This window comes from Gadus macrocephalus, chromosome 16 (assembly GCF_031168955.1).
Source record: "Gadus macrocephalus chromosome 16, ASM3116895v1".
Classification (NCBI taxonomy): domain Eukaryota; kingdom Metazoa; phylum Chordata; class Actinopteri; order Gadiformes; family Gadidae; genus Gadus; species Gadus macrocephalus.
The window spans coordinates 20,279,648-20,290,526 of record NC_082397.1 but is presented as its reverse complement, the minus strand read 5'-3'; the positions used below and the strand labels follow the sequence as shown (position 1 = coordinate 20,290,526).

The following is a 10,879-nucleotide window of genomic DNA, read 5'->3' as shown; positions in this document are numbered from 1 at the left end:
GGAATATGTGAAAGATTTGGCAACATGTTGGCAACGATTTATTGAGGAACTCAATGTTGTCTAAAATAATATCACAAAATATTAAATTCATATTTCTGTTAAATCTTAAGAAATAAAAAATATTGTTGGCCATTTATGGTGTTTCCGTTTAGGGTTTGTGTTGTAGTGCCCATTACATTAATATGGCGACAGTCAAACAGCACTTTCAAGACACATTTTATGAAACATAGCCTATTGTAATTACAGAATATTGTGTTGTTCACGGTAAGGTTAACAGTGTAGAAACATATCCTTTTACCGTATAGGCTATACATTCATTCAGAAAGACAATATAAACAAAAGCCTATTGTCTCTTGAGTTTAGCAGAACTGTTTCCAACCTTGGAGTTTGAATTGTATGTGGAAGAGAAGAGCATGGTAAACAGCAACATCAAGGGTACGAGCAGGTAAGGGGCATATATGGACACGAGGGTCAAGCGCTCTTTGGAGGTCTGTGGGCCCGCGTGGGGCTTCAGGGGGAACGGGAACAGCAGAACGTGCGCCAAAATAGGGACCAAGGTGGTAGCCACGTGTGTGGAATAGATGATAGCCGGAGTCCTGATCCATTTGCATCCACCTGGAAACGAAGAACGGGCCAAATGAGCTGTATAAAGATGACCCTGTTCAAAATGTATTGTTCTCCACTAGTGGCCGTCATTGAGTAGCATATCAATGAACTACACAAGGGTCCCTACGCAAGTAGGCCTATATACGGTTTTGCACGAGATTCGATTTTGCGTCACCTACCTTTAAAGAAAGCATATGCAGCCACGGGGAAGAATGGCATCTGGACCAAGGCTTCGCACAGGATGAATGACTTAAACCAGGTCGGCGGATCCACAACCATGGGATCTTTGAACTCTTCTGCATACCACCTGAGAAGATCTTTCAGCTGTCGGAACGAGGTTGTTAATGTGAATTCAATATTGTCAGGGAATCAAATGTTTGACAACATGTTAAATGCGCCAAACTAATATAGAACTTACTACAACATCGATCACACTAACTGACAAGCAAAGTCGCCTAATATGTCCCACTCACCACATTCGGATACACTTGATCAGGTAGCAGCGCCTGTAAATCGATAAATAGTGTAATGGGAATATGAGATGCAAAATAGAAGAAGAATATGTATTCTAATAATCGAATGCCCATGATTGCACACTATAGCAAACAACTAAATTGACAGTAGTGGAAAGACATGTTGAGACGCCTTCGTCGTGTCGTAAAAACGCGTGAACCGCCAGGTCGCCGCTGATTGGTTATCGTCTCGTACGGGGGTGTGTCTGAAAGAGAGGCTTGACCATGTGGCACGCCCCTTCGACCCGAGACCAATTGCACATGTAGAACATCTAAACCAATAGGTTCTTTAAAATTGCTGTTATGGTCTGCTTTTTGGTTGTGAAGAAGAAATTAAGTAAAGCTTATTAACCAACAGTTCTTCCCTTGCTTGCCTATGTCCAAATATAGCTTGGTCAGATGAAGGACAGTCAGTAGGCCAAACAATAATAGATCAAAATCATGACAGAGACAGCGCTGTTCCATTTCTTCAGCAGAATTTAATTTGTTACCTTGGTATTTGTTACAGATCAATAGTATCACTCCATATACAACTACAAGTACAGTATTTTGTACAGTTCATATTCAAATACATAGGTTTTTAATTGGCTAATTTACAAACACTTTTTATGTACATGTTCAATATCAGTGCAATGCCACTTTCTTTCCAACAACCCCCTTACAAAAAAAGATTTAAATTAACACATCAGAAGCAAAGGAAATTAACTTAAATAAAACAAGATTACAGACAATAGATGGTTCAGTAGTAGACTGCACTGTAGCCAGTGCTTCAATTTTTTTCATTTGACTTTTTTGGCAATGACATAAACATTATTTTAGTGTTTTTTAAGTCTTCTACAAGTCCGAATTTTACATTTATCTTTCTCCTTTGTTGAATATAGAATCTCACTGGGAGTTTTCCTTAATTCCCAGATTTTGGGAAATGTAACACAATATTAAATAATTTGTTAGCATTTCTGCCAATCAAAAGGTTTTCAGTGAGCATAAGAAAATAACAGAGCACATCACTGTAAAATCATTCTTGATAGACTGTTATTTCACCTTCAAAATCCAAGCTAAGCAACATTGGTTTCGTCAAGACAATACTAAATTAAAATGTTCCCTTTGAGCCACTACCCACAACCTTACCTAGTCAGATAATTTGGACAGCAAGACATGTTCACAATTTGCATGATACGATGGAGAAGTAAAGACAAACAACAGGCTTGGATACATTACAATGACAGCGCAATCAACATTTGTTCGACAAACATGTTCTCAACAAGGGGGAAAACAAGCTTACATACGACCAGTCCTGCCATCATCCACCACAGCCCTCTTTAAAAATAAATAAAGCAGCTAAATACATTAGATGGCGTGTGGGAGACAAGACAGAAAAGTGATCCTTTGCTAACTTTTGAAAACCGGAGTTCAGCTTCAAAAAAGCAGATAAACCTGGATAAACCAAGTGATGTCTTAAGCGTTGGTATTAACTATTATATGAGACTGGATATTTGGATCAAATTATTAGGACTGAATATCTCCAACAACCACAACAGCAGGTGGTGCAATGGATCAAATAAATGTTTGAATGAGGTGGAAATCTGAAATTGTGATAACAGTGAAATAACAGTGAAACGGGTGCAGGGAAAGAGCAAATCATAACGATCCAAAACACAGCTGGCTGGGGAATAATTCATCCATTAAAAGTATCAGATAATACAAATTACAAGTATTAAGATACAAAGTATTTCACCTTCAGCAATAAATATGTGAATCTTTAATAACGGCATTCGCCTTTGATACTGTGGTGTCAATTCCTTTGCTATTCTCCGTTGTCGCCAATTAACCACTAGGCAAATGTATTGGTATCTAGCACAACAACCTGACTCGAGTAAAACATAAATACAATTAATTGAAAGTTGTACTGCTTAAAATGATAATAATAAAATGGGTCCAGTGTTGGCCGTCTTGGGACACTGGGCATTGGCTCCTTACACAAATCCCAGACAGACGTCTTATGTTATTTGGCGAGTGGCTTGGCTAGGTGCAGTAAATCAAAATCATGAGTGAGAAAACACAAAAAGTGGCAGGGGAATCATGAACGCTGATGACACACAGGTCACTGGATTTTCAGTTTTTGAATAGAGATGCAACATCCCATGTCTGGTTTGGCTTAAAACCTGGTTACTGTTTCAACCTCATCTTGTCGCCACACCTCGATAGTGTCTCTCAATAGAGTGGCACTAACTGAATACTATTTAAAGGATCTTATGAGCACAGCATTATTCTAAAACTACCTAGACAGGTGGAGAAATGCAGAGGGGGGAAGGGCGGGGAAGAGAGGTTGCCCTCATATATGAATGGCAATGTTAACTGCTTGGAGAAAATGTACTAATGTGCGAGTGCTCCGAAAGCCAAACGTTGCTCTGGCAGCTAAGGCATATGAAGCAGTGCAGTATTCTTCACAATATGGCATTATGAGTGCAGACTAATTAACTAACCCTGATAGGTGATTCTATTCTCTTTAATTTTAAACAGTTGGAATGGGAGCATACTGTATGACACAAAGTATGACTTCTTTAAGATATTGAATCTATAAGAAAATAAATTCTATAAAAAAATTATGAAATGGTTGAATGAGGAAAATAAAGGGAAAATAACCAACATTGATGGTTCATTTTCTAAACTGTCTTCGGAAATCGTACACTATGGCACCGGTCCAGCCAGCTCTAAAAAGGTGCTAAATAAAAGCCAAGAGTCTATCATTGGATATTTTTTCGGATACGCCTGCCAATTGCACAAAACCGAGGTATTTGCAGTGGTTTAAGAGGGCCGGATTCATGCAAACTTTGTCCAAATGTTTTTTCCAATATTGGAGCTATTTTTGAAAGGATGCATGTATTTGGTAATTACATGCTACAAATGTGGTAATACTGTTACAAACTGCTACTAGATGATGGTTGGCCAATGGACTGCAGATATTGATGAGGTAGCATGTGATCTTTTGTCCTAGTGACCCTAGCTACATCAGAGAGCATCTGGAGGAAACCATTTCAAGACAGTATCCAATATTAATGTGACTTTATACTAGATACAGAATTTCAACGTTCTTGTTGTGAACCTTCTCTGAAAGTACCACACCGTTTGCATGATAACTTACCTTTTGCTCTTCATCCGGATGGCAAAGAGTTGAATGCACAGGAAACCGCATTAGGTCATGTGTTGGCCATACTGACATACATTCAGAAATGCGTTTGTATGCAAATATGTTACTTTTCTAAATGCTTGGCATTGACTGCCTGTTTAAAATTAAATGGATTTCATGTATGTTGGGTTCAGTAAAGTGCACCAGTTTAGTGCTTTCACCCGGAATACAAACGTTTACTATAAATTCTCTATTTTTCATCCCCAACTTCAAGTGCTGTAGCGCATCCTCCAACTAAGGATCCATTGTTCCATGACGTTTGACCCCATTATTTTAGTTTGTTATGCAGTGTGAGATTTTTTTCTCTACTCATACACTGGCCAGTGAGTTGAAGGGGTAAATCATAATGATGGATCTGGCACATTGCTTCGGGCAATGGAAGACTACTGTGATATCACTGCAGGACACAGTATTTTTTGTAGTCCGACTCAAAGTCCTCGTCCATACTACTGGTGTCAGCCATCTTCTTGCCATCGGTCTTTGGCAGAAACTGGGAATAGTCCACCCCCTGTTGCTCGTAGAAGAGGATGTAGGCGGAGTCTGCATCAATCTCCTCTGAGCGCAATTCCTGGAAGTGCAAAGGGAACAATATAGAGTCTCCTTGTGAAGAAGCCACAGGCAGTCAAATTGCATACAATGTCTCGAAAATGTGAAATAACTCGCTAGCTCCTACTGGAAACCTAAGCCAAAGGGATATTAAATAAATGAAACGATGAAGAGAGTAGATTTCCTTACCTTACAGCTGCTGTCGTTATAACAGTACCATTTCCTGTTGGGGTTTTTGGCGTAGGTAACATAGTGGCCACCTCCCATTATTCCAGAGTGGCACTGGGGAAGATAAGAAAAACAATGCAAATTACCATTACCACAATTATAAAAACACATTATTTACTTATGTGTATTCATTAAACACCATACTATTGTGTAACAAACAGCAAGATAAGGGTGCACTCACACTAGGCCATCTGGCCGTGGCCGTTTTCACACCTAACCGTGCTCAAATCTGCCAGTGTGAGTGTGGCCAGTCTGGCCAGGCCAGGCCAATTTGGCCACTTGGGAGAGGTGTGCTGCTACGGTACGGGCCCGCCACGGTACAGATGCTTATGAGCCGACACACGCACACGCACAGCTACGCAACCTGAGCTGGATGACGTATAGTCCATGCGACGACCATGGACATAATAAAGACGACGAGCCTTCTTTCCCATTAAACGGTAAACATGGGGTCAAGCGGTTCAACTGTTGGTGTGTTCTCTGTGTTGTTGTCCATTGTTGTTAAAACTCTGACTGGCGGCAGAATTTATTGACGTGTGACGTGATGACGTATCTACAAGAGCCTACCGTGGCCAGGCCACAGTTGCGACGGCCAACGGCCACGGCCAGATGGCCTAGTGTGAGTGCAGGCCAGTAGGGATGGGCAAAATGATTCTTTTCCGGGAACTAGTTCTTTCAGTTCAGTTCACTATAACGATTCGTTTATTTGATTCGGTCGTTTTGATTCGTTCGTTACGTCAGATTACATCTTAAAAAAAATAAAAATTAAAAAAACTTTTTATTAATATATATATATATTTTAATTGGTCATGGGTCCGGATAGGACCGTCAAGACCGCGGTCCGCCGTTTGGAGATGCCTGCTATATAGTATAACCGAACGTCCCACCAATATTTATACCACTTGCTTACTCTATATTTCATTCATGGTTTTACATTTATAATTTTATTTTACTTTACATTTAATTCTTCATTGTTCAGGCATTACAGAACTCTCATGGTCATAAATAAAAAATACGAACTGCAGTTTAATTTCTTTGTTTGTTCTTAAATTGATGTAGAATGGAGCAAAGACTCCTGGGATTGGGAAATGCGTTTATCCAATTAACAGATGGAGGTCAAGTCTATTTTCGAAAAAATGTAGGGGGATATATGAGTGGCCCCACGTCGAATGGTATGACCCAAGATACGTCAGACAGAAAGCGCGCATATTTGACGGTACCGCCGTCGAACATATATTTTATTTACGTGACCATATTTTTGGTTTATGTTTAAAAAAAAGAATCAAAGAACCAGTTCTTCTTGTTTTGGGGAACCAGTTCTTGTCGTTCACGTTCGGGATTCGTTCGTTGTAACGAATCGGTCGCGACCGACACATCCCTACAGGCCAGAGAACAATGGGGCCAGTTGAGCACGGTTAGGTGTGAAAACGGCCAACGGCCACGGCCAGATGGCCTAGTGTGAGTGCACCCTAAAACAACAAAGTCCCCTATAACCTAAAGGAGACGGCGGAAAGAGTTGACCAACCTTCATCTTTTCTAAGAATTCATAAAAAGAAAATACTGAAATCATTAAAAAAGTATCAAGGCTCTGAAGTGTATCAATATCAACATCATCAAATCCTAAACGACTTGCGTCCGGTACGACTTTCAGCCCACGTTCCGACGGCGGACAGACCCCAGCCTGGTGTATTGGTGGGGGTGCGGTGCGCTGGGGACACCTACTGATATTGCATAGAGGTTGTACATGGCCTCCAGCGCTCCGTCCCCCTGCTGCAGCAGGGAGCCCTCAGAGTCCACGGCGCTCTCCGTGCTGCAGTCCGACGTGGGCTCCAGGGTGCTCTCCGCGCCCTCGCCGTTCACCAGCGTCAGCTCGCACTGGTTGGCGGAGGCCGCTGTGGCGGATGAAGCCTCGGCGGCGCCCCTCGCGTCACCGCACGGTCCCGGGTTAGGGCCAGTATCCGACCCTGACCCCAAGGCAGACTCCGCCTCGTCCTCCCGGGCCTCATGGTTGGCCCCTTCCCTGGAGCTCTGGGCGTCTAGGTTCTCCTTGCTGTTGGAGAGGCGGTGCCGGCTGCCCAGCTGGGGGAGGCGGAGCCGGCCTTGTTTACGGCCGCCGGTGCCGGTCTTTGGGCTGCCGGAGGGGCTGCTGGTTCTGCTGAGCGAGGGGGACGACTTCCTGTCTGAGGCGGGAGAAGCTGAAGGGACCGGAAACATGGGGGGGGGGGGGGGGGGGGGGGGGGATTAGATTAGAATCTGTTCTGCTTTTCTTCCAAGAGCAAAGAGAGTACTCTTTACTCTTTGCTCTTGTTTTGCTTTTGAACAACGTAAGGCTGCGGCTATATTTGGAAATCAATGAGGGTCAAGGCTGGACCACTATTCATTGCAATACACAAACGCGAATATTAGGACGTCTCGCTAAGGTAAAGGATGTTTATCTTAAAGGTCCCATGGCATGCTACTTTATGGATGCTTATATATAGGTTAGTGGGCCCTTAATGCAGGATTGGAAGACGTTCAAGAAATTCAGCCTTGGTGCAGAATTACAGCCACTACGAGCCAGTCCCACAATGAGCTTTCCACAAACGTGCCGCTTCGTAGAGGCAGGTCAAGGTGGAGGGTGGGGGTGTGGCCCTGAGCAGCATGCAGCCACAGTACCATGCACTCGTGTTTACAGTGGATGTATCGCAATGGCGAAGCGCACACAGCTTTTGGCCGTGTTCTGTAAATATTCTAGAGCACTCCAGTTGCTCCGGCGGGAGTCCTGGAGCTCTATATCTAAATAATATCATATTATACATAGATATCTATATTATAATATATATATTATCACGGCCAAAAGCTGTGTGCGCCTCCAGATATTATGAATCTCAGACGACCGCGTCAGGTTCTCCGACGTCTCTGGTTCTTCCAATTCTCGGGGCGGGCAAAGTAGAGAAGGGTAGGTAACTTGGCCCATGACGACATATGGGGCCAAATTCGAAATCGGAGCGTCTGAGCTTTAATTTTTCAATGGTGGAGCAGGTTACCAGGTGCTCGTTCTACACCTAACGCCATTTCTAGCTACTGGGGGACCATAGGCATGATAGGGGAACTCATTTTGTAACATTATTAATGTTAGAAAACCTCTTAAAGTGAATTTTCATGCCATGGGACCTTTACAGAGAAACCGACAAATATAAACTTCTGAAATTCTCCAGTCCATGCTGCCATCTACAGGTTAAGAAAAACCCACCTAATGCTTAAAACAGGCTCGCCTTATCTCAGCATAAAGATTGGAACTGAAAACTAATTTTACTAACTAGTATCCAATCCATATTGAATTGATTACTGTTCTGAATGGCAAATGTTGCAGGTGTGTCTAGGCTTGTCCCAGCAGGCATAACATGCAGTGGTATTAGACTTCTATGATACAGCTGCAGGGTAATTCAAAGCAACAAATTAATCAAAAAGCACCTAGGAGTTCAACAGAAACTCTACTGCTACACTGAATAATACATAGAGGGTCATTCTCTTCAATAACATGAAAACTGTGGGAAGCTAGAATATCATAGTAATAATATAACAACACAAAGTAATGTATTAGTTGTATCTGCAACAGTTGTTTTATAAATAGCAAACTACCGCAAAATAAAACAAACAAAAAAGTTTTCGGACTGCGTTTTCACACCTATAGTTGTCGCTCATTTGTTACAATGGTTACCTTTCACCCTTGCTTGTGGAAACAACCACCAAGCGTGAAAAACAATGCGTTTCATTTCATATGAAGCTGCATTTCCATCAGTCAATTTCTATTCAAACGCCACATCTGTTTAGTTTTCTTAGCTTAGATATTATAGGCACAATTATGTTCACCATGCATGGCGAAGCCATAGCTGCCTCAGTTGATTCCGATCGCGTTCTCACTGCAAACTAACCGTTCCCGGGGCACTTGTTTCAGTCAACACCAGAGACAGTAGCTGTGTAAACATACGCTGAGCCGACTCTAACCATGGAGGGGAACTAAAGTGAACATGCCCTTGATGTGGGGGTGGTGGCAGCTGTCACAGACCTTTAGGGAGGTTGCAGAAGCCGGCCGGGGCAGAGATGGAGGAGAGGTTGTCCTCGCCTAGCCTCAGCAGCTCTTCGCCCTCGCTGCGGGAGTGTAGGCTGTGCTGCTGCCCCGGGTCCCGCGGGGCCAGGAAGGCGCTGGGGTCAAAGCTCTCCCGGGGGAACTTGACGATCTTCTGGGACTTGATCCAGCGCCCGTTCACGAAGTGGAAGCGCTTTAGATGAACGATCTGGAGCAGAAAAGCGCTGTGTTGATTACGATTTTTGTTTCATTTTGTAGACGCACAAGAGCTGTGTTGCACTAACACACGTTGTCTCTCCGATATGCTCATAACACAGCACTTTGAATGGCTACCTCAGGATTTTACTCTCTTTATACAGTATTCCCTCTGAATGTTCTCTTGATTTTACTCCTTGATGTGCAATCTGAGTAAACAAGTAAATTGGCCATACCTACCGGCTGGCATTCTAATCATCTTTAGCTATACAACCATTGCACAGAATGATTGAAGTCCATCAGCCTTTGACCTTGTTTATTGCTGGTAGTCTTGGTGTTGGATAACACTCAAGGAACACAGGGTTGACCGTGTTAGCTGTCGATAACGTTAGACCTAAACATAACCCTCTGTAACCCAAGATCTAATCATAAATCTTTGTGACATATACCTTACCTTTATTATCCCAATCATATACATATACAGATAAATGACTGAATATTACCCAGAAAAATGAACTTTTATCCAAATAGTTCCATTACAAATTTTAATTTAAATTGATTAAATAAATCAGGTGTGTAATAAATGTACTGCTATGTATATAGAAGGCGATCACAAATAAACATTTCCAAAATGTCCCCATTATAAAGCCCCCCCACTCTTGCAATTGAATAATTTTTTCACCAGACATATTCACTTGTTCTGAATAACAACTTTCACGCAGAGTGGAAGTTGATGATTCCACTGACCAGTATGGGGGGCAGCCTCCAGAGGTCCAGCTTCTTGGTGGCCAGACGATGGGTCTTGCACTTGGAGCAGTAGTAGAGCTCATCCTCTCCCAGCTCCTCTTCCCCGGTGAAGGCCTTCAGGCAGCTGTCCAGGCTGATGGGCTCGGCCTGGGCCCGGCGGGACTGTTCCACGCTGCAGTGCTCCTCCACTATCTACAGGGGGAGCAGACAGTTTGTCAGATAAAGAATACATGTATTTCAGAGACCGGAGTTCTTGGCTGTTTTGCCTTTAGAATGTCTTAGGAACGTAGAATATCTTTGGATGACAGAATATAAATCACTGTTAGACAAAGTTAAGATAAAATACTGCCTGACACTTAACCTACACATAACCTTTTTCAAACCTCCATCTTTTTAATGGCTCAATATAGAGACATTTTGAGGTGAGGAAATTCACATGCTACTTGAAACATATGTACGTATCTTCATGAGACAGCTTTTCTTTTCCCTGATAAAAGTAGAATCGGGACAAAGAAATGCAATTCACCCTCTGTTGCGAGTGCGACCAACTCTTGACACTTTTCCCGGTAAGTTATTGACCTCTTTGTGTACAAAGTAGCAGCGAGGTAATAACACAGACTTACCCCTCCCAATATTCATAGGGCTTCACATTCAATAAGTGTTCCATCAGAGTATGCACAGGGCTGGCCAACGCTGCCATTATAATAATAACCAATGAAATTAGCTTGACTTTTGTGTCAGGGCACATCTGATGGCTGCACCCGAGATAAAAAGAGAAATGCTGAGCTT

General features: G+C 42.7%; 2 protein-coding genes across 10 annotated transcripts in view; both read right to left on the bottom strand.

Moving 5' to 3' along the window:
* Window positions 1-25: 25 nt before the first annotated feature.
* tmem97 (transmembrane protein 97) lies at window positions 26-1,279 on the bottom strand. Its single transcript, XM_060074728.1, has 3 exons — window positions 1,080-1,279; window positions 786-930; window positions 26-615 (listed from the first exon to the last, which is right to left on the bottom strand). Exons 1-3 carry the CDS (start codon window positions 1,191-1,193, stop codon window positions 344-346), a joined length of 531 nt encoding a protein of 176 aa, XP_059930711.1. The 5' UTR covers window positions 1,194-1,279; the 3' UTR covers window positions 26-343.
* Window positions 1,280-1,577: 298 nt separating this feature from the next.
* usp32 (ubiquitin specific peptidase 32) overlaps window positions 1,578-10,879 on the bottom strand; it is a 41,167-nt gene continuing 31,865 nt past the window's right edge. For all 9 annotated transcript variants that reach the window (XM_060074711.1, XM_060074712.1, XM_060074714.1 and 6 more), the window contains 5 exons: window positions 10,091-10,282; window positions 9,128-9,356; window positions 6,802-7,274; window positions 5,041-5,133; window positions 1,578-4,873 (listed from right to left, as the gene is read on the bottom strand). In XM_060074711.1, coding sequence (XP_059930694.1) covers window positions 4,700-4,873; window positions 5,041-5,133; window positions 6,802-7,274; window positions 9,128-9,356; window positions 10,091-10,282 — 1,161 coding nt within the window. In that variant the 3' untranslated portion in view covers window positions 1,578-4,699. The remainder of the gene's footprint in view (window positions 4,874-5,040; window positions 5,134-6,801; window positions 7,275-9,127; window positions 9,357-10,090; window positions 10,283-10,879) is intronic.

Excerpts from the sequence above, each read along its gene's own strand:
- tmem97 (XM_060074728.1), bottom strand. The coding sequence starts at position 1,193 with ATGGGCATTCGATTATTAGAATACATATTCTTCTTCTATTTTGCATCT. Across the intron at positions 931-1,079 it reads ATCAAGTGTATCCGAATGTG|CTGAAAGATCTTCTCAGGTG; the intron begins GTGAGTGGGACA and ends TCGTTCCGACAG. Across the intron at positions 616-785 it reads TGCATATGCTTTCTTTAAAG|GTGGATGCAAATGGATCAGG; the intron begins GTAGGTGACGCA and ends CTTCGTTTCCAG.